Below are 23553 nucleotides of genomic sequence, written 5' to 3'. Positions count from 1 at the left end.
AAATTTTAAAAAAATTGGACACTTTTCCCAATATTGCTATTTTTGGGTAGTTCTCTCATAATACTCTCCTCTTTTTTAAAACTAATTTTCACGTAATTTTCTTGTTACCTTTTCTTCNTTACATTAAAAAAATATTTTAATAAAAATTTTAAAAAAAATGGACACTTTTCCCAATATTGCTATTTTTGGGTAGTTCTCTAATAATACTCTCCTCTTTTTTAAAACTAATTTTCACGTAATTTTCTTGTTACCTTTTACTCATTTCTTGCTATTAATGGAACATTTCTAGCCTTTTTCCGCCCATCATTTCAAAAGAGATCAAACCAATTCGCTCTGGTTTTAATGGGTCAAATAGCTTGTGAAAGAAGTCTGAACGCAGCCCAAGAAAACAGATGTCAATCCAGGTTTCAGAGGGTTAAAAAATGTAATTTGTTGATACTCACAGCCAAAACTTCCCTCTCTTGCTTTCTTCTCAGCTGTCCTTTCATAGGAGGTGCTGGTCTCCCATCTGTTCGAGAGAAAATAATACATTTTCTTATTTTGGCAGCGGCTAAATCACAACAAATTTAATTAGATCAATGAAAAGTGAACTCATAGAAGCAAAACCGGTGAATCACCATTGACTGCTTCCTTTTGAGAGCATCTGTTGCTAAATATGATTTATTTATTTCGAACACATAAAAAAGGAAATTACTATACAAAAGCAGACAGACAAAAAAGTAATATTTACAGACAATGAAAAACAAAGCAAAATAAATGGTCAAACACACAATGACTTGTTTAACATATTCAAAAAATGAGTGAGAAATAAAAACTCATTTAACCCCCCTTCATAAATTTTAATTAACCAGCTTCCTTATTAATTTAATCCTATACTGTAATTAATTATATACATACACCCACATACTCAAAATAACATATATAAGATTTTTCATTATTATTTACAGAAAAAAAGGAAGATACACTTGGAAAAATAAATGTTAAATAACCAAATAAATAAACAATAACCCCTATAAAACACCAGGTGAATGTCAAACTGCCTCTTCATCCCTGTACCTCGTGAAAATCATGTTTTTATCGATTATCTGACGGCACAAAAAACAAAACTATACCTGCATACGACCAGTCAGGCAGATCTGTCAGAGGGCCGTACTCTGTGCCGCTTCGGGAAAGTCCGTGTCTGAAAATAACCACAGAAATCATTCGATGTGATAGAGATGAGGGCCACGCATCCAGTGAATCTGGACCTACATTTAGATGCTTTTATTTCACAAAGTAAATAAAGAAATAACACACAGCTCATTCATCACACTAAATGCTTTTGCTAATTTTTCCCAGAAGACAATGTTTGAATTGGAAGAATTAGTTAGAAACAGAATCGATTACCAAACACATTTCGGCCTCCAACTCTGCTTTAAGTCATGTCTGGCCTTTGTTCGGCATTATTGACTAATATGAATTGTTTCATTAACTCTAGGGTTTAAGATAAGAGGATTTATAAATCCCAAAGGAAATTCATATGTGAGATTGCTCCAAAAATGAATAGTATGAAAGAATACAACAACAGAGCGTCAAATAAGTGAAAATAAAATACAAAGTGTGTGAAATAAAATACAAAGTGTCTTGTAATAATAATGTTTAAAAAAAATAGTGCATAACTTTAAAAGTAAAAGAAAAGAAAAATAATGTTTGCACATTAAGTTTAAAATTGTACGTTAACATAAGTTGCTTCAGCTTTACAAACTATGATTTCAAAGGTGTTATATTAATAAAATTGTTAATTTAGTTTGAATATTGGACCTTTTCTTACAGAAAATTGAGGCTGGATGTTGAGTATGGGGGAAGTTTAAAAAAAAAATCAATTTTTTTCTTGCTCTTCAATTTTCAGTCCAAAAATAGACTCTGCATTATTCCTCATCTGGAGAAACTTCAAGAAATCTGCTTTATCTGTCAATTTAATTTGTTTTTAAGGTCCAGGTGAGCCATCTCTGTAAATATCATTTGCCAACAATGAGTCCCATAATTTAACTTACTCTTTCCTCCATTTCTCTCCAGCTTGTACTCCACATGTTGTGCTGAACTGTCTGCTGGAGAGCCTCAGCACTGAAAAATAACAAGTACAGACACACACCAGCCTCAGAAATCACCTCAAAAGTGACATTAAAACACAAAAAATACAATTTAATGACCCCATTACTGCATTGTGAGCACGTGCATGTTTTAGGTCAATATTTACAGCCGTGTATACGGGGCCACTTTCTCTCCTCGCTGTGTAAGTTGAGTAAAATAGCACAGAAACATAATAAACGTTACTTTAATGAAGAGTTTGTATGACAGGTCTGTTAGCATTAGCGTTAGCATTGATGCTCGTCGTCGCTGTTTTTAAGGTGTTTTTTAAACACGCAGCTGTAACAAACACGGTGACTGCTAAGAGAAGATATTTGCAACAGCGAAGGTTAACTTTACGGTTTTTAACGGGTGTCACATACAGCAGTTTTAGTGAATAACCTCTGTCTCACCTGAGCAACACAACGTCCTCACGGGGGCCGCCGCCATCTTGTCTGCACAGTTCAGGGTTGACCGCCAGGTGGAGCTGAAGACGCGCCCTGAAGACCCGGATGTTTGTTTTTATTAGTGGAGAGTTTTATATATTTTCTGGGTGAAAATCGTGATTTAATGACTCAAAAAAATAAAAATAAATAAATGTCTGAACGTGTCAATAAATTCTGTTTGATTATTTTAACATAGATGCTAAATATCTTTTGTAGTTATTAAAACAGTTTTACCCCTTTAGTCTTCTTTCGTGTTTATTAGGCCTATTATCATATTTATTAGGCTATCAGGGGCGTTTCAAGGATTTGAGGACATTTAATTTTATTTAATTTCATTTTATTTAGGATGAAGCTCTATTCCGATGCTTTTTTTAAAGTTACCTGGCACTCTTATTTGTCCTTAAAAACTTATTTTGCACTGCAGAATTATTATAGATTTCGAAGAGAAAAAAAAATAGTTGTTATTAGTAGGCCCGCTGAGTAAAAGGAGAATACTTTACAAATGTTATTATTAGAAAATAAATCAAAAAAGCATGTACACCTAGACAACAAGTCCTGGATGAGAGAAAACAACAGTAGAAAAAAACAAAGTCTGCACATTAGATTATGCTCTCATAAATATTTAATATAATTATTTTGCTATTTAACAGAAAACTGATGAAGAGCATAGCTTGAAACATCACTTTGGTGGTTGTTGTATTTAGTATTTATGGGAGCATTATCTAGTGTGCAGACTTTTTTTTTTTTTTTTTTTACAAATGCTGTCATTAAATATTTATTGACTTAAGTTTTGGGGGAAAAAGTTTGATGTTTTTTTATTTTATATTTTATTTTTGATTTATGATGTAAACGCCTTTACTTTTGCCAAGACAGAAGGCTTTTATATCTCTTTTTTGTTTTTACTTAACAGCACACCTGCTTCTGTCGAGATGCAGCTGCAACACCTGACTTCCCCTCAGAGGTTCAGTAAAGGCTTTTCTTATCTTATCTTAATTCAGTTGTTCAAACCTGTTTCCCTTCTTACTTGCTTTTTATTTCAAAAATCAATAAACAAAAATACACAATGGTAAAGCCCTACATGCCACATATATGTGTGGTCTGCTCTGTTTTGTACATTATGGGAACTTTGACAGATTTTTGTCTTCTTTTTGCTGCTGCATTTTCTTAAATTGAACAACTTACATGTCGTTGTATGTATTTTGATGTAAAGTTGACCTTGAATGAATCATATTATAAAACTGCCCTGCATTACTTTTCAGCCGTGTTTGAGGGAAACATGTTGTTATCTAACATGTTATCTGTGATGAGTCCACAGTGGAGAAGAAACGAGCTGTTAGGGATTCCCCTAAAGCATTAAAGGAGCACTCTGCTGATTTTACACTTTAAAGTCAAGTGACTAGTCAGAGTTTCAGCCTGTTAAAACAGTTGTGTGTGTCCTGAGGGATGAGTGTTGTCAAGTCTGAGAAAATTACACATGATGATGTCATAGTGACTTCATTTCGGTTTGAGACTGAGAGACTGAAAAGCTTTGAAAGACAGGTAATTATCTGATGCAGTATTTCCTAAACCCTTTTCCACATTTGACCCTTTAAATAATGTAATGTCTATTTGTGACTCATCTATTTCTATTTTTAGAGGTCTGAAGTGGTCACAATGTCCAAAATATCACAAGAAAATAGCACAATTTGGGGAAAAAAGTAGGCTTATAAGTACAATGTGGGGTAACAGAATTTTATTTTCTTTCTTGTATTTTCCTCAATTATCTTGTGACCCCTTAGACTTTTTTTAGGAGGGGGACCCATTGGGTGATCCGAGCATAGGCTTTGGATCAACAATGCTATACAGAAAACATACCAGGCACAATCCCAGGGTCCCAGAGTGTCAGGGGGCCAACATTACCAGCAAAATGTCACTCAAATCAGCACAGTCCACCCTGGAAAAGACGCAAAATGACCACAGAGATGCAAAGGAACTTCAAAGAGACAAAAAAATAACTAAAAGAGACAAAAAAATAGCTAGAAGAGACACAAAACAACCAAAAAAAGACACTAAATTATTTCAATGTGACACAAAATGATTATAAAAACACAAAAACGGACCAAAAAAGTGACAAAATTATGTCAGAGACACAAAAAGGAATAGAAAATACAGCAATGACAAAGATTTTTTTTATCTCAGGTATAAAATGACAACAAAAAGACACAAATGACCACAAAAGACACAAAATTACCTCAAAGAGACATTAAAAAAGACCAAAAAAATTAACCCAAAGTTACCCCACAGTAAAAATGATTACAATAAACACACAAAATGGCTAAAAAAAAACACCTACAAAAACAACAACAAGAAAAAACACCTCAAAGTCTTGCTCTGTGGTGTTGGGCCCTTTTGCCTATTTGTATCCAGGGGTCCATCGTCTCATAATCCACCCATGAATCCAGGGTTTTTTTCCCAAGCTTGACCCATAATTTGGACTCAAATTTAGAATATCAGTTCTTCAATTTGACTTTTTTTTTCAATACTAGCTCAGTACTTAAACACTGGCGGGCCTCCTTTGAGTTGGGTGACACAGCTTTCTTGTGAAATTACTCAAATCATGACATTTACCCAGAATAATTACACAGATCATTGCTGCGGGCTATTTAAGGTAAAGGTCATGTTTGCATGTCTGCCCTTTGAAGAAATAATTACACAAATTCACAATGAGGGGGGGGGGGGGTTGAGATAGATGGTGCAGGAGCAGACTTGGTTTAGTATTTATCTGAAAATATGTGAAATGCAGACAGAGCACAGCCGCTCTCAGCTCTTCAAAGTATTGTTTTTGTATGAAGTGCTCCGCTACTAAGCCCTGAAGAATTTCTCTGTTAGCTTTTCAGGCAAGTTCCCACTCGCAGCCTGTGTGAGGTAAACGCCAGAGTCTGCAGAGGCTGCTGCAGGGACTCCGGTGAACCGCAGGGGCCATGAAAGGCTCCATATGGACTGGAGGGGGCTCCGGGCCAGATAAAAAAGCCGGTGGGTCTATTTAAACACGCCACGCCAAACACACAGTCACTTTTTCAGGGCTTGTTGTGTTTTTGGTGTGTCCGTTAACTCCCACAAAAACGGCCGGAACCAGGGCTGACTAATGCCGGCCAGTCCTGAAATAGTAGCGGGATGTTTACCCTGAATCTTCCTTGGAGAACTCAGACACGCCGAAAAAATTCACCAGCCGCCTCACCACGCCGTGTCCCTCCGCGCATTCCACAGGCTGGTGGTACAATAAAGTAGTGCCGTTGCCCTAAACGACGCTGTTTTGAATGATTTATGTGTTGCTGTTGTTATTTTTTGTAGATTCTCTATCTTTTTTTTTTAAATGTGTTTCTTTGAGGTAATTTTGTATCTTTTTCCTTTTATTGGGCTTTTGGTAGCCATTTTTTTTACAGTCTAGTATTTGGTCTGAATATTTGTTTTTAAAGAAAAACGCATCTCTTTACTTTGATAAGCTCCAACTTAACGGCTTTGTAGTAAAATGTTTTATTTTCCTTTTTTTGCATTTAATACACTATTTTTCCTTTATTTTTATGAATGTTATCTCAGTGAGTTTTATTTTCCATCCTATATTATTTAGCATTTTGTGCTTTCTGGTTTTTTATCTTTATTTTTGATCTTACTTTTACTAATGTTTTAAGTGGGTCTCATCCATGTGAAGATGCATTTTACCTATTTTGTTCTGATCTTGTTTTATTTTTACTTGCAGGTTTTATTATGCCTGTATATTATTACTCCAATGCATTACCCCCTGCATTATTTCCCCCAGTACTGTTCTCACTTACATTATTTCTCCAAATACCATTCTCCCTTACATGATAGCCCAAATAATGTTCTCCCCTACGTTTCCCTCTTTCTTGCAGTTTAATTGTAGATTAAAGGAACCAACCAGAAACTAAAAATACTTACATAAAGTACAAATGGCCTCGCTCACTTGAGTTACTGTACTTGGCAACTCTCCAACACTAGTTTAAAACATTAAAACATCTATAGTTAACATTAAATGCACAGAATTGGACAGAATACATTATCAAGACAGCAGCAGGCTTGGTTTTGGTTGTGATTTGGGGGTTACAGTTATGTGAGGAAAACAAAATAATGGCTTTTCTGAGAACAGATTTGTTTATAGCGGTGGTTTGGCTTGGCGGTCAGTTCAAAGTTAAAGCCTGCGCCAAGCCACAGCCACATGAATGCATCTGTATCCAGTGCTCGGTCATAATAAACATCAACTTAATGGTTAAAAGGATTTCAGAAATATGGATGTATTTAATCAAAGTGTTATAGATTACTTTTGCTTTTGTTCTTTGGGAATATTTTGACTCTAGTACTCAGAGGTGTAGACTCGAGTCACATGACTTAGACTCGAGTCACAAATTCAATAACTTTAGACTTGACTTCACAAACTCAAAAAAGACTTGCAGCTTGACTCGGACTGCAGTGGCTTGTGATTGCACCAGGACTTGAAAATACTTGATACCTTCACCCAAACACTAAGATTATGTTATTTAGAAAATGTGCCACACATCAAATAACTTTCCGTCATTTCCTGAATCAACAAATGTTATTAACTCCCTACAAGTCAACACTTAGTTCCTGAGATCGACCTTGTCTGAACCAATCCAACAGCATCTAGTCAGGTTTCAGGTGAGAATCAGAGGGAACAAATGTTAGAAATAAGAAGTTATACCAAAGACAATTTTGTTCATGACAAAAAAAGTAGTCAGCAAAGCATGAACTGTAAGCCTTTGCAAAATGTGTGGGTCTGAAAGTTACAACAGGAGACACAACAACTTCCAATACACTTGCTTTTATAAATAAATACAAATACTAAAAAACAAACGTGTTTAGGACTTGAAACTCAAAGTTTAGGACTTGGGACATGGCTTGGGACTTGTGTCAGGACTTGAAACTTACTTGTGATATGCATAACAAAGACTTGGTTCCTCCTCTGATATACTTTACCAGCTGCAGCATTAGTGATAATTATGCATGCATAACTATTAATAATCCAATCATATATTGTTTTTGACTCTACATAAAGAGTAGCCTACTTTTACTTTTGGTACTTTAAGAAGATCTATATATTTTTATACTAATGCCTTTGAATTTAGATTTTGAATGCAGGACTTGTTCGTTAACTATGCTGCTACTTTAACCCTCTAAATTATAATGCTGCCTAACATACTCATTTTTGGATGTTTACACTCACACAATACATCCTCACTTATGTTGCAATACCTTAATAAAGAGCAAGGGTCCAGGAAACCAAGAGTACTGTTAACATTATAGCATGACTTTCTGGAGGCCATGATGAGTCACTTTTTCGGTTTATGGTCTGAAAACATGGTACGGTGGAGAATTACTTAAAATTCTGTCTTTTTAATCTATTTTATAACAAAGACAACACCAAAAAGAAAAAAAAAACATTGCAAGCTTTTTTCTTTTTTTTTTTTACCAACTGGCATCATAATGCGTACCATAGAAAAGGTTAACCAAAAGATCTGAATAACCTCTTCCGCCACTGTCAAACCCACACATTTTAAGCCAAAAATACTAAGGACATGACATCAGACTATGGCATTGGTAGGGTGAAGTCCTAACTGTGGAAACATCTATATTATGGTTTATATACATGCTTATATTTTTATATATTTTTAACATAATTTAGATACAATGATAGATACAAGAAACACTTGGTTACTTTTTATTATTTATTATTATATATTATTATTATTATTATTATTATTGTTATTATTATTATATTAATACTGGGGTTTTTTGTCTGCTGTTGTGTTTTTTTCAGTGATCTGTTCTGATGACTCAAGTTTTTTGTTTGTTTGTTTGTTTAGTCTCTATGACACAAGTGGCCTTAGGATTTGTAAGTCAAGACAACAAGCGCTGTCAAGTTTCATGTGTTTGAATTAGTGTTTTTTGGGGGACTGTAAAAAGTGTTATGTAATATGGATGCTATATGAAGTTGTAAAAATATGTCTCTGTAAAAGTAAAAAAAGTAAACATTAAAAGCACATTTTTAATATATTTTCTTTTTACATTATTATTTTGTTGTTAAGAGCCAGTGAATGGACTCGGGGTTATTTTCTCCCTCAAATACTGGTTCCGAGATCAACGGTAAGTATTAATTTATTTCTTTTTTAAAAATGCACCGTTATTATGGTGTTATAAAGAGCAGGTCTTGGCGGAGTGGGCACATCCTCTCAGGGAGTTTTGAATGACGAAACAGCCATGGCTGGTGGAAAGGTGTTCCGGCGCTGTGGGGGAAACGAGCCGCCGCTGACTGATAAAGGAGCAGTGACGCGTCAAGTTGAAACGAACGATGGAACGCGAACGTTCTAGCGTTCCATGATTCCACCTTCAAAATAAAAGCCAACACACTGCCGCTTTCGAAAAAAGTACGCGAACGAACACAAATATCGATGTTATTAACTATTAAAACGCGTTTGAATATTAAGTGAGTGTAAAATAGTTTAGATGAAACTAAAACAAAGCGATACCACGGATCTTTTTTTAGGGTTTTGTTTTGTTTAAAAATGACCGTTTGAGGGGAGGAGTTAATTTTGACAACCCATAACCGGAAGTAGCCTCCTCCGCTTTAGCTCGCTCGACACTTGTGAAAAAAAGAGGGGGGAGGTAAGTAATTATTTAGGGGGAAGAAAGAAAGAAACAAAGTTGTCGACCGTGCAATGCACACGGGGAGGGATTTTATTTATCTCGAGCGACTCGTTTAGACCAGCACCGGTCTGCTGGGATGTAACTGTAACGGCGCACCGGTTTCCCCGCATTTCCTCCTCTCTCTCCAAACTTACGCTACTATTTCGCCGAGTCCCGGACAGGATTTCTGCTCTGAAAACGGGAATGATAAACGCAGTCGGACGGACTGAGGAGTTTAGCGAGTGCCGTGTGTGTGTTTTCCGTTGCCCGAGTTAAATTTTAACGTATTATTTTGGAAAATTTCCGAGCGCATTTCGCTGTGAAATGAATGGCAGAAGTCGGGTGAGTGAGAATATCAACCGGATTTATTTTCTTGTCTACACTGGACCCACATGAAGCGGTGATAGCCTTGAATCCCGCTTTTGCTTTTTGTTTTTTTTTTAAAAAGGAAAATTTAAACGAAAAGACCGCACTGGATAACCAATTTAAACCCGACTTTACTTAAGTCTATTTTTAGAGTTAAACTCACAGCGAAGATGCAGATGTGTGGAGCCACATGAGGGTCCACAAAGGAGGCCCTCCACGACCATAGGTCACGCCGAAGTGTCCTGGATGTTTGTTTCTCCTGTTTCCTGTCTGGATTGAATTGAACTGTTAGTAACTGTGTAATAATCCGATGGATTCTGCCTCACCACAGCCTACCTGTGCCTGTGGATTTTCCACATGAGGGCAAACCAGATGACTCAGAGGACTTAAGTCATGTAACCACCCTGAAATGTCTTAAATGTCTAATTTATGTGTCTTGTATTTATTGCGTGTATATAAGGGTCATTTTTAAAGCTTTGTTTTAAGTTTCAAGTCCATTTATTTCACCTGTTGTAGCGAAAACTGTAGATTTACTTGAACATCTTTGTTCTGCTGTACATCTACCCACACTGTAATTTAAAGGGGGGGACTTGACTTTGCTCAGGCAGGTAAAAACACGACGGCTTCATCATGGACAGGCCGATAAGTAAACTTCTGGAGAAGTTAAAGCTAACGGACTCTGGCAGTGTGAAATTCAACAGTTCAAAGAAAAAACATGACGCTGCCAGCAACTCTAATAACAGCAACGCCAACGCTGGTATCTCTGGAGGCAGCGGTGGAGGCAGCGGTCTGCCACCAGCTCCCAGCGCTGCAGCTGCCTCGCCCTCAAGACCCGGCCAGTTCTCTCTTGCCTCTGCAACCACAAGTGATGTTTCAGCGAGTGGGAGAGGAGGAGGAGGAGGAGGAGGAGGGATGCCTCCCTCTCAGCTCCTCACCCCACCGCCGCCTTCCTCCTCGGTGGGTGCTATACCTCAAGATGGCGAGCAGCAACTTCACCCTTCCACCTTGGCACCACTGAGGCGTCGCTCCCCCCAGCAGCGAGCTTCCTGTTACCTGGGCGAAGGTGTGGACTCCCACCTGAGGCGTGAGTCAGGCCTGGGCCCTGAGTGTGACCCTCAAGGGGCGTTTGGCTCCAAGGCGTCCCTCAATCAACGGCGCTACTCCTTGGAGCTCCAGCAGCTGGTCAGACGGCAGCAGCTCCTCTCCCAGCCGCCGCCACTCTCTGTCCTTCCACCGTATCCTGCCTCCACGGGGTATGGGTCAGCTCCTAGAGGTAGTGGGGGCGGCTTGGCGGAGCCTGGCTACCTCTCTGAGCCAGAGAGGCACAAACGCCTCTCTCTCCAGGAGGCTCTGTTCTACAAACGCCTGAGCACTGGTAGTGAACTGTGGGAGAGCACCAGGCCGGCATCCCTCTCCCATCCGCCACATCGCACATCTGATGTGAGCGGAGGTGTCGGAGGGGGTTTCTTCTACCCCCCAGGACCTACCCTGAGCCCATGCTCGTCGTTCAGCCTCCAGGAGTCGGTGCTGGTGAGCCCCAGGTCCAGCTTCGCCTCCAGCACGGCCAGCGGCGGCGGCGGAGGAAGCCCCATGGGGAGCCGCTGCAGCAGCAACCGGACCAGCGGCATCAGCCTGGGCTATGACTCTCGCTACTCTGCCTCTGGAGGCCTCCCTCCTCAGCAGCAGTCCCCCTCCATGCAGACAGGGGGCTCTGCAGCTAGTTACGGCCCCCCGGGCAGGGCCGGAGTGACCCCCGTGGAGGCCTGGACTCAATACCTGGAGGGAGGGATGCGTCCAGGGACCTATGATAGTCGACACTCCTACCCACCTGCTGTTGGAAGTCCAGGAGCGGCGTGCTACCAGGCTGGCCCCGATTGGTGGGACGAGCAGCAGGCAGGAGTGAGAGGCAAAGAGGGGGCCGTGATGGGAGACAGGGCCCGATACTCGGACCTGCCCGGCACCATGTACCAGGAAGAGCTGACCCGGCTTCTGCTGAGAGATGCTGCTCTGGCAGGTGGGGGGTACCCTGAGGGCCTGATGCTGAAGGATCAGTCTCTGGCTTTGACGGCTCTGTCCAAGCCGAGCACGACGACGTTGGGGCCTTGCTCTGCTGGAGGACCGGTCAAACCTCAGGAGGATCCAGGAGTCGGAGGAGCTGGGAGGGAGGCCGCGGAGAACCGCCAGGAGTTCTTTGGTGAGGTCCTTTTTTTAAATTTTGATTTTATTTTATTTGAAATTTTAATCAACAAGAACAGAAAGAGAAAAAAAGACAAAACATGCACACACACAGAGAAAAAAACAACAGAGACTACTTATTATTATCTTATTAACAGAGATTTAGTGTCAGAGCTGCATTTAAAGGGATACTTTGCTGATTTTCAACCAGCTTTGTATCAAAACAATGTGGACAGTATGTGTAAATGAACTGCGGTAAACTTCCAGTCATCTAACGAGTGCCTAAATATCCCCCCTCTGCCAACAGCGAAACTCTGCCGGGTACTTTACGTCTACTACTGGCTGTACTTCTGTATTTACCTTTTACTCACCAACAAAGACACCACGACACAAAGAGCATAAACTGATCAACACACTTACCCGCCCCGTTCTCTCTTTGTCGCTCAGACTCGGACCGAAATCTGATCGAACAGTAAAACTAGGCAGCACTAACTGAATATAAAACAAGATGATATAACTCCACTGCCCATTTCAGGAACATTTTTAACACCTTATTAAGATGTAATAGCAAGATATTGTCAACAGGAAGTCGGCGCCATGTTGCTTCCTGCACAGTGGAAACCGAGGCCTAAAAAACTGAGCTCAAACAAAACTAAGCAGCGAAGATAAAACAGGGTTCCTGCAGATCCTTAAAAAGCCTTAAAAGGCATTGAATTAATTAATCTAAAAATGAAGCCTTAATTTGGATAAAAATGCTTTACATAACTCTTTCAAAAGTTTTAAAAAAGTCCAATGCTGAAATTTGAGTTGTAGTTGGATTAGAGCTAGTCACCTAAATAAAGGAGGCTCCATAAGGTTTCACTGTGATGTGTCCAAGGTCGGCTCAGTAAAACGACTATTAGACAGTTATTTGGGTGAGAAATTTGTTGTCCGAGCAATATAAAATGGACATTAGAGATGGAATTACAAACTTTTTTTTTCTAAGTAAATATTTTAATTAAGATACAATAATTTATTTCCTAATCACTAAAAACACAACTTAAAGTGACAGTTAAACCAGTTCTGTTGACGTGTTGTCGCCTCGTCTTTCCACCAGATAGTAAAAAAGTTTTGAAGAGGACTCAGATGGTAAAGGAGTCTCCATAATATAATCAATAAAAAATGAATGATCCCCATCTCCAGCGAGGACACCTTTAATATAGCTTAAATTCTTCAAGACAAATTGTAAAATCACATCCCTAATTTGTGCCGGTGCCGTCACTATTCATGCACGGCATCCCATGCATTCATAAGCGAGCGGCCAGCAGCCGCCCTCACTGTGTTATTATTGTCCCCCTCGCCGCCTGGTGTCAGATCACAGGTTTCTCTCTAAATGAAAGGGTTAGATGGATGGATGCACGGATTAATAGTTGAAAGAGTGTATGGATGGATGGTACCTGCAGAGACATGCAGGAGTGCAGCATGCAAAGCATAAAGGAGGTTAAAAAAAGAGTGCTCTGGCTTCAGAAACTGATCCAGGCAAGTAGAAGAAAGAAGAAAAGAACATGTAGGACAGATGTGCGTACTCTCATTCAGGTTCACACCTGTAGCCAAAACATCAGCTGATGGTTCAGACAGGCAGTTTGCAACACTGAGGTGCACATGGAGGGCTAATGCAGCGTATCTACATGGCCATTAAACTGCAAAATTCTGCTGTAACGCTCAGACGCAAATTACATGGTTCCATATAAACATAGCTCCGACCATTACTGTGAGTCACACAAGATTAGGGCTCAGGATCTGTGTGTGTGTATTGTTTCTCTGTGGCAGGGTGTGTTTCCCCCGAGTGACTTCAGGCCACAGTAACGCAGTGTGTGTGTGTGTGTGAGTCATGTGTGCGTCCTGGTGTGTGTAATGCTGCCTTGGCGTGTGCTGGGGCGGTGTGCTGTAGCCTGTTTTTCTGCTCAGGTATGCGTGCCCGGAGGGGACATACAATACTGTACTCCTCTCAGCCATTAGGAAGAAATCAGAAGCTCTGAGCCGTGAAAACAGACGCCCTGAGCTCAGCAGACACACGCGTACACACACCTATATTAAAACTGAATGGCTTGAATTAAATTAGTAGAATAATGACTAAAAAAAACGAAAAAATAAATAGCTTTTGTTTCAGAAACCGAGAAATGTAGAGCTAGAATCAAAGTTAATCCACTAAAAAAAAAAAAAAAGAAAAGCAATTACTGTTTATTTTGTCCCACAACTTTAAAAGAATACACACAAAACTACTGGGGTAATATATCTTCTTTTGCCCCTGAAAAATCCCTGAATGCTATCCTAGTTATTTAGCTCCACGGCAATCTTTTCTATATGTAGCAGCTTCAGACATTTAAATTTAAAGCCCAGAGTTTGAGTCTTGGCCGTTTCTTGGTTTCTGGCTTTGGCAGAGACTCATGCCTGTTCCTAAATATCGAAACGGACCGTCCAAAGAGTGTAGGAATTCTTGATTTGTGTGGCACTCCCTGAGCCACATTAGAAAGGAAAAAACACAGGCGGATCCTTAAATAGATCACAGAAACGCAGTAGCTCGGACCACCACACCACTTTTTCTACTTTACATTCAGAGCCCCGGCTGAGCATGTACTTAGACTAAACTGTACTCTGTTAGATGACACAGAGAAGTTAGCTGGTTGTAGAGGCTGACAGGCTTTAAAGGGGACCTATTTTGCTTTTTTTCAGGTTCATGCTTGGGTTTTGGGTTTCTACTAGAACATATTTACAAGCTTTAATGGCCAAAAATGATTTTATTCTCCTCAAACACCTGTCTGAAACACCTTTTTTTAGCTCCTATCTTTTTAAGTCCCCCTCCCGAAAAAGCCCAGTCTACTCTCATGGCTTTGAGGCCAATTTTTCAGTGTCCAAATTATAACGTGCGGTTCTGTCACATTTTTCCCATACAGAGTTACGCTGTGAAAGAGACGTCTGTAAATCAGTGGAAAAATTTTTAGCATTACAGCCGTCACAAGATAAGAATTTGATCCATTCGGTGCAATAACATTTGGAAAGTCTAGGTAAACTGCACAGTTAAATCATTTTATCCCGAGTTAGCAGAGGGCTATACCCGAAGTAAGCGGCTCAGTCACTAAAAGTGTTTCACGCGCTCGCTCCATGGGCCCCACGGTTCAGAAAATCTGGGGTTTCTTATACTAGGGGAGCTTTTTTGGCTTCACCGAACTTTCATAAGAATTAACGGAGCCCTACTTCCAGCGTTGTTTCCAGTTCTACATCCATTGTGTCTCTGCGCCATCATTGCCACCGGGGAACGACGTAAACGGAGAACAGCAAAACTTCCTACATGAAAAATCACGAATAAAAGCTTGACAACACAGCTTAATATGTTGCAGCCCAATCTGAAATCAGGGAGAAATGAACAATATTGGCATATTATTTGACGCCAAACTGAACAAAAGGTGAAAAGGAGCTGAAAGGTGTGTTTGTTGTTTGGTTAACATCAAAATGTGGCCAGAAAGTGGCAGCTTAGCATTTGTGGTATTGACTTTAAATGGAGGGAAACAATTATCTGCCATAAAAAGATGATATGAAGGAAGCTGCAAAGGTGATAATGTTTGTAATTTACTATTTTCGTTCCCTGGGGTAGTTGAGGCCCCCAACATCAAGCAAAAAAAACCCAAAAAAACAGCAATCTCATATAATCTCCAAATTGCTCCAATTGTGGGGTTTAAAGCCAAATTTAAAGGTAAGTCTCAAAAACTCCAGAAGAAAGAGTCGTTAATTTTCTGGAATGGAAAGTCAGATCCGGTGGAGTTTCCCCTCAAATAACAGAGCTCCACCGGAGACTCCCGGGTGGATGAGCAAACAGGCTGGCATGGCTAACTGGGTTTGAACTGTGTGAAAATCCCCTAGGTGGTGCGAACGAGAGGATTTACAAGTGTTGACACTTTGTGTGGAGTTGGATTTCAGACACATCCTCCTGGAATGCGTCGTAAACGAAGTGTTAAGAGCCGCCGAGCGATTACTCTCGACTAAATGCATGTTGTGTTTTCCCCCGCTGTGCCGGCAGGGACCTGTGAGAAGTGTGGGAAAGGCGTGTACGGGGCGGATAATGCCTGCCAGGCGCTTGATAGCCTCTATCACACACGCTGCTTCACCTGTGTGTCCTGTGGTAAGTACCCCCCACCGCGGGACAAATCTGGCCCCCGATAGGGTGCCGGGTGGCCCCCAAACCGTTTTCTAATTAGAAATAAAAACTAAGTGATTCACACTGGGAATTATGTCTGTACTTTTAGTATACATAAGGTGTCAGAGTGCACAAAACAGCATCAAAATAGAGCTTGTTTGTCAGAAAAAGTGCTATTGGAGGATCTTGTGCACCCGTCCACAGAGGTCCTAGCTAATCCCCCAAATGTAACCCTAACCCTAGAAATGTCCCAAAATCTAAGACATGTCCTCATATTGTAGAAATCCTCTCAAAATATAAAAATGTCCTATAATTCTAAAAATGTCCTAAAATCCTCGAAACAAACTAAAATCCGAGATATGTCCTGAATTCCTAGTAACATCCTGAAATCCAAAAAATGTCCTCAAATCCAAGAAAATTCCTAAAATCCTAGAAATGTCCTAAAATCCCTGAAATGTCCTAAAATCCCAGAAATGTCCTAAAATACTAGAAATTCTCTAAAATCCTAGAAATGCTCTAAAATCCCAGAAATGTCCTAAAATCCTAGAAATGCCCTGAAATCCTAGAAATGTCCTAAAATCCTAGAAATGTCCTAAAATCCCAGAAATGTCCTAAAATCCTAGAAATGCCCTAAAATCCTAGAAATGTCCTAAAATCCCAGAAATGTCCTAAAATCCCAGAAATGCCCTAAAATCCTAGAAACATGTATGGGGCTGCTGCGACTGGCCCCTGGCCTCCTGCCAGTTTGCAAAGTGGCCCCTGAACAAATAAGGTTGAGGGTCCCTGGTCTTGAGACAACAATCATTTAAAGAATCATGAATTTCACCGACACCTTCTCCAAACTGCATTTTTAACCATTTGCGATTTTGGGCGCTGAGTCAAACGTCTCTCTCCCTCTGCAGGACGCACCCTGAGAAACAAGGACTTCTACAATGTCAACGGCTCTGTGTACTGTAAAGAGGATTACATGGTGAGAGTCGAGGTCAAGGCGTGTTTTGTCATCCGCACACACACTCGGAGTCAGAGGATTGATTTTCGGCTAATGGTAATCTCTGTGTTGTAATTACAGTTTTCAGGATTCCAGGCTGCTGCTGAGAAGTGTAGTGTGTGTGGCCACCTTATTCTCGAACAGGTGAGCGCTGCGTGTGTGTCACATTAACACTTGGGATTATGCTAGATTTAAAGGGAATATGCTTTAACCCTAACCTTACCCTGCCCTCTGTAATTTTTGGTTATTTGCGTCCCGTGTTTCCCAGCACCCCCCCGGGAAAACAGAGAAATTCAGTGACGTCTTTTGGCTCCTCTTCAGGTTCCCACGGCAGATTTTCAGTGGAATGTTTGCCTTAGCTTTTTTTTTTTCCTCGATAAAGAAATGAGGCTCTGTGGTGATTATCTGAAAACATTTTACCATATTTGAACCACATAAGACCCAAAATATAAATAGAAAGCTCACAGTGAGTGTGAGATCCACAGGCTGCCACTTGTGTGTCATTTCAACGGCTTAACCACGAGTTTTATAAACGCGGGTTTGTGCGATGGTTTTGAGGGGAAAACGCACTTTTATAATTTGATGCTGAATTAAAAATGTTGCTGCATATAGTGAAGTTGTCTATAATAATAATAATAATAATAATAATAATAAATAAATAAGTAAAATTCCCTCACATGATGTTTGGTGAAGTATTTTCTCTCACCGGCGCCTGAAAATATGAGTACAAATCACAATTAATAAAAGCAGAAATGTCTCTATACTTACTTATATTCCGCACATATACAGCACATGTATATCTACACGCACATATATACAGTCTACGTTCTGCTATCTGTGGATATATTCCATAAAATACACCGCTCAAGAGGAAAACCAAAGAAAACATGTTATTTTTTTTAAATTACTTCAATAATTATAGTTTTTGGGTTTTTTTTTCTCAGATCCTGCAGGCTCTCGGGAACTCGTACCATCCCAGCTGTTTCCGCTGTGTGGTTTGCTCCAAGGTTCTGGACGGGGTGCCGTTCACCGTGGACCATCAAAGCAGCATCTACTGCGTGGCCGACTACAACAAGTGAGACACTTAAATAAGGCTGCAACCTACGATTTTTCCATATTCGATTAATCTGCCAATTATTTTTAATCTGATAATCAAATTTTCACACTCAAGAAGCATGAAACCAGTAAATGTTTGGCTTTTTTTTGGTGTAAAATTTACTAAAAAAATGATTTGATGATGAAAAAAGTTGGCAGTTTTCTGTTGATAAACTTTGTTTTTGTAAAGGAAATAACTGAAATGCTTCCTGGTGTTTTTGTCTCTTTTTGTGCAGCGGGGAAGTTGTGTAATTTCGTTTTTTGCATGTGTAACATTTGAAGAATATCTGTTACTCATCCAGCTTCCTTCTTTACTCAAACTGTGTGAGCGCTGCTGGTTTCTACGGCAACTAAACTTTCTCCTGTCGCCCTGCAGAGCGTTTGCCCCGAAGTGCGCCGCCTGTTTACAACCCATCCTACCTACTGAGGTGAACATATAAGTGTGTTTGTGAATATAAGCTGGAGCATTTTCTTATTTGTCTTGTGCTTAACCTTGAACGTTAAATGTGAGTAAATTTAACTTCAACAGTTTCCAAAGTTTTACATGATTTGTAACACAGAAGAGTTTGAAGCAGTCACAGAAAACTGTTTTAAAATCAGATTATCTCGCTGTCATGTGTGGTGATTCACTTTTCTTTTAAAAACAGAAAAAATGAAAGTATGACGACACCTTTGTCTCCCTGCTGTTTTGTGTCTCAGGGCAGTGAGGAGATCCTCAGGGTCGTGTCTATGAACAAGGACTATCACTTTGAGTGCTACCACTGTGAGGTGAGCGATCTTCAGCTGATAATCCCAAATTTATTTTATCCCAGTGTCCTAAAATAGCACATTTAATGCAGCAAATCTTAGTTCAAGGAGCAGTGTGAAGGATTTTGGGGTATCTAGCGATGAGGATTGCAACCAGCTGAAACTTCACCCGTGAACTTTTGTTTTTGTTTTTTTTTCATTTCGAGGAGCTGAATTGTCCATAGAGGTCTCGTCCTTTGCAAAATAAACAGGGTGCATAATTGAAACTGGTTAAGAAATTATGCCCATTTATGCTGCATTTTTAAGGCGGGAATATTGCGCCGTTATGCTGCCTGATTAGGCGAGTTTCCGCGACAAAAATTAAACGATATTTTCGCACAGTTGCGAGATGACTGTGTTTCCACTGAGTGATGTTATGCTGCTTATTCTCTCTCGATAATATTCCCAGAAGCACGACAATGGATGCTCAAAACATCAGCTGGTTAATTTCTCCTGCAGCCACCGCACTACCCGTTATCATTTCCAGTTTTGCACCTTATACGTAGGAGCGGCCACGCAAGAGGGATTTCTGGGAGGTGATAGTCCACGATTTCACAGAGGAATTGTGGATTCAAAACTAAACGCTCAAGTTTTGCAGAGTTATGTGATGCAATAACAGCTCTTGTAGCGCCTGCTGCATCATGAGGGAGCCTCATCCTACCGATGAGCACATAGCCAAATGTGCTAATGTGACCTTTAAAAGCCAAAAAAAGGGCAGTTTTGCAAAATATGGCTCTTTTGAAATACTACCTCATGCAAACGCAAAAGCTTTTTGCAATAAATGAGTTTTTTCAAAATTGCCATGTTTCCATTCGGCGTATTTTATCTCGTCAATTTGTGCAATTTGGGGGTTATTGGAACGCGCCCTCTGTGCTGTATGAAAGCTTCAAACGTGGAATGGGTTTACAGAGCTGTCTCGCCTTTAAACTCGCAGCGGAGGTGGCAAAACAGTGCCGAAACAACACCTCTGTTGAAGGGCCAGCTGGCAGGACGGGTTCATAGATGTATTAAAGAAAGTGTGGATACAGTGTTGGAGGCGGGGCCTATTCATGTGTGTATGTTCCAACTTCTGAAAGGTTTTTATTATAAATGCATATCGGTTTAATTAATACTAATAATCTTTATCAACAACGATTCCTATTTTCAGGTCAATATACACTAAAGAAATCATATTTCTGCCAATTTATCGACCTAAATCCAACACAGCGGACCTTTAAGTTGTGAAGCGCGTTGACGGCTGACCTCACTTCCTCTGTGTGCATTCCTGTCCTTATCTGCGTCTCTTTCCCCCCTCAGGAGTGCGGTAAACAGCTCTCAGATAAGCCCGGCTCGCAGTGCTTCCCCCTGGACTCTCATCTCCTCTGCCACTCCTGTCACATGAGCCGAGCGTGCGCCACACACAACATTCCCCCTCACAACACACACTGATCAGCGCCTACGCAGCTGTGGACGTTTCTGAAGAAAGCTGGCCTGAACATGCTGTCACTCTTTAACGTGCTTTTTCTCCAGATGAAACTGCTGATGTTCAAACATTTCAACTGATTCTTCCTGTCTTCGGGTCAGTGCCTTTTTGTCACATGTACTGCCTGCTGTACTGTTACTGTACCATAGTTATAAGGGAACGGGAAAGAAACTACTGCTTTTTTAAAAATTTTACCCCAGTGTGGCTACTGTTTGCTGTAGAAGAACAAGGGATTTTGCTAAAAAACTGTTTTGTAAATATATTATCGCTAGCAAACATTTTGCACTTAAGTTTGACTTTACTGTAAGAGATTTGTTTCGTGAATCTGTACAATTTGGGGAAAAACATTACTGTAATTTCTGTATGTTGTAATAAATATTTTCATTTGTGTTCAGATTATGGTCTACTTCTGCCTAATATATATGTAAAAAAATACTTTTAACCCCTTTGAAAACCAGGGAAAATTGGCTTGATTACTTTTGAAACATTCAGAGGACGACAAGAAATTCAGCAAGAAATTTATAAAAAGTTACAAGAAAATAACCTGGAAAAAAAAGCACAAAAAAAAATTGAAAAAAAAAGAAAATGAACACAGGAAATTCTTAAAAATGTTTTTTTCCCTGTGTACATTTTAAATATGTAACTGTCAATCATAAATAGATTTCTTGATTTTTTAAAAATTATAATAATTTTCTCCTGGAATTTCTTTTTTGATAATTTCCTTCTCAATTTTTATTATTTTTTTGCAATTTGCAGGATATTTCTTACAAGTTTCTAATTTTTGTCAATGTTCATGTCATTGAACTTTAGTGTTTGCATGAGGCAAAACTAAAAACTTATTATAATATTACGATAATATTAAACATATTTGATTTTGTCAGAGAATCAAGATGAGAAAAACAGACTCAAGACTGACTTTTTTAAACATGTGCACCAAACATTAGCGATTAAAGGTCCGCACAGCTCTTAATACTCTTAATAAAACTCACTATATTATTCAGGCGCTGGAAATTTGTCTTATGGCGCAATCTCTGAGCTAAAAAGGATTTTGAGTCATTTCCTCTGCACCCTCATAACGGAAATACTTCTGCGATGTATTCATCATTAACAGGTCAAAACTCAACTCAGCGGCTTGCAGCCAGGTCATGACGACTTCTTAAAAAAAAAAAAAAACGAAAACAAAAACATCCAAGCAGAGCAGCTGATAACCAATTTAAATTTATTCATTTTTTTTAAATCCTCGGTACATTCAGCACTTCCAGAAGGGGAGAAAAACAACAAAATCTAACTGTTTGGAGCTAAAAACATAAAATTAAAAATATTAAAATTGCAGCCATTACTCTATCAGAAGTTAAACTTCTTATTTGTGGCTCCTCTTAAATATATTTATATATGAAGGGTCAGAGGAGGGATTTTTTAAACGCAGACTTCAGTGCATGGAAGGTCAGCTTCCTGTAATTATTACAGAACAAACCACTTAACAAGAATTCTACTCGCTCTTCTTCTCGGCTCCAAAAAACGTCCGCTAAAGACAAACTCGGGCACGTCTCTGGCATCAAGACAACGACGCCACGTCTCTTTGCATCGCTCGTTTCTCGGTTACAGTGTTGAGACTTCAGGTGCATCTTCGTGGGAGATGAAGGTCACACAAACAGCTGCGACGCACAACAACCCCGACTCTCCGAGGCTGAAAAATGAACATGATCATAAAACCCCAAAACAAAATCTGCACTGCAAAGACGGCCTGTGAATTTTGACATTTATTAAGAAAAAAAAAAAAAAAAAAGTCAGTGCTGAAGAGGAGAACACTAAAACTGATCCTAGAAAATATTTGAAGGTCGGGGATCTATTTTGGACTGGTTTTATTACAGGGCTCTGAGGAGGAAGGAACTGTGCGCCCGCAGAACTAAAATAAAGAGGCGGGCTCCCAAACCTCAGCGGGACAAAATGCTGAGGCGAGCCAAAAAAACCACCGTCCTCTCTGCTTCTTTTCTTTACCGGCACTACACGGAGACGAGGAGGGACGCCGCTCTCTACGGAGGGAAAGGACTGACTGTTGCTTCTGGAAGACAGAGAGAGAACGAGATAAACCGTCATTTTTACGAGAACAAAACATGTAATTAACCGTGACACGGAGGAGGTGGAGGGGGGAAATGGCAGAAGTGTGTGGAAGACAACGCTGGCGTCAAAGTGGACGAATTAAAGCACGGTGGGGCGGGCAGCGAGGAGCAGACGCAAGTCATGAATTGAACAAGAGAAACGCATCTCCCTCCCAAAACTTCCTGTCTGCGATGTCCCTCGCCACGCCGCGTCCCTCTCTCTCTTCACCTTCCCCTGCAGCCACTCGGCCCTCAGCGGCGTCTATCCCTCTGATTGCCACGGCTAAGAGAGCGGCGGCCACCGCCGGCGCCTACGGAAGGCCGTCTGGGACGGTGGCTGTCCTCCCTCTTCCTGTCCCCTTCCCTGTCTCGGCCGCGGCCCCTGTCCCGCTCTCCATCGGATCCTCGCCCGGCTGCTCCGCCGCTCGCCGTCGCGTTGACGTCCTTCTCACGCCCCTTAAGCCTCTCTTTCTTCTCCTCCTCCCGCTTCTTCTCCTCCTCTTCCCGCTGCTCCTTGCGCCTTCGTTCACGCTCTTTTTGCCGCTCGGTGCGGTCCAAAAGCCGCTGCACCGCCTGGTGAACAAAAAACAAGTTTAGTTGCTTGAAATGAAGTGTTAACTGCATGGACAATATTCTTTAACCGAGGCTGGGCGTTATGGCTTTAAAATAATATCACGATATTTTTAGGCTGTATCGCGATACACGATATATATCTCAATATTTTGAAATCTCCTGTAAACTACTAAAATACCAAATTATTAAATGAATTACAGTTACAAAGTAGCTACTGCCATAAAATGACGTTACATAAACTATTGTTAAATAAAGCGAAGTATTATTATAGTAAGGTTGAATAAAGTACTGCTATAATTAAATAGACCAAAGCGGAATCCATGGTGCTTTTATTTTGAAGAGCCCGGCTCATCTCAGGCTGGAAGTGTTGATGTTTTTGTTACTTTTTGTGTGTGTGTCTGAGCCGGAGGAGAGAGAGGGAAAAATGAAAACACAAAATTGGATCTCATGCCGACGGCTAAAAAAAAAAAAAAAGACAATTTATGGCCAATATCAGTAATAATGTAATTTTCGAAATTGCAGGTAGAATCAGCTGCAATGCAGCGAGTATATTCGTATATTCACCCACCTCGACTTCTGTGTCTGACTCT

The 23553-nt window shown here is 40.3% G+C and overlaps 3 protein-coding genes across 3 annotated transcripts in view; 1 reads left to right on the top strand and 2 right to left on the bottom strand.

Moving 5' to 3' along the window:
- Nucleotides 1-271: 271 nt before the first annotated feature.
- On the bottom strand, nt 272-2619 carry mrpl52 (mitochondrial ribosomal protein L52; the record flags this gene model as incomplete). Its single annotated transcript, XM_042512715.1, has 5 exons — nt 272-369; nt 440-508; nt 1113-1180; nt 2034-2103; nt 2520-2619. Coding segments are annotated over 5 exons (405 nt in total), but the record flags the coding sequence as incomplete, so codon positions are not given.
- A 6607-nt stretch (nt 2620-9226) lies between these two features.
- Nucleotides 9227-20685, top strand: ajuba (ajuba LIM protein). Its single transcript, XM_042512343.1, has 8 exons — nt 9227-11808; nt 15844-15945; nt 16863-16930; nt 17030-17092; nt 17893-18023; nt 18420-18471; nt 18743-18811; nt 20126-20685. Exons 1-8 carry the CDS (start codon nt 10245-10247, stop codon nt 20255-20257), a joined length of 2181 nt encoding a protein of 726 aa, XP_042368277.1. The 5' UTR covers nt 9227-10244; the 3' UTR covers nt 20258-20685.
- An 808-nt stretch (nt 20686-21493) lies between these two features.
- The window catches only part of acin1b (apoptotic chromatin condensation inducer 1b), a 28356-nt gene continuing 26296 nt past the window's right edge, over nt 21494-23553 (bottom strand). The window contains exon 17 of the mRNA XM_042512576.1: nt 21494-22963. Within this exon, the coding sequence (XP_042368510.1) occupies nt 22643-22963 (321 nt within the window). The 3' untranslated portion in view covers nt 21494-22642. The remainder of the gene's footprint in view (nt 22964-23553) is intronic.

The sequence above is a fragment of the Plectropomus leopardus genome, chromosome 23, assembly GCF_008729295.1.
Source record: "Plectropomus leopardus isolate mb chromosome 23, YSFRI_Pleo_2.0, whole genome shotgun sequence".
Lineage (NCBI taxonomy): Eukaryota > Metazoa > Chordata > Actinopteri > Perciformes > Serranidae > Plectropomus > Plectropomus leopardus.
The sequence above is the reverse complement of the archived record's forward strand: the minus strand, read 5'-3'. Positions and strand labels throughout refer to the sequence as shown.

Excerpts from the sequence above, each read along its gene's own strand:
- ajuba (XM_042512343.1), top strand. The coding sequence starts at position 10,245 with ATGGACAGGCCGATAAGTAAACTTCTGGAGAAGTTAAAGCTAACGGAC. Across the intron at positions 16,931-17,029 it reads ACTGTAAAGAGGATTACATG|TTTTCAGGATTCCAGGCTGC; the intron begins GTGAGAGTCGAG and ends TTGTAATTACAG. Across the intron at positions 18,024-18,419 it reads TGCGTGGCCGACTACAACAA|AGCGTTTGCCCCGAAGTGCG; the intron begins GTGAGACACTTA and ends GTCGCCCTGCAG.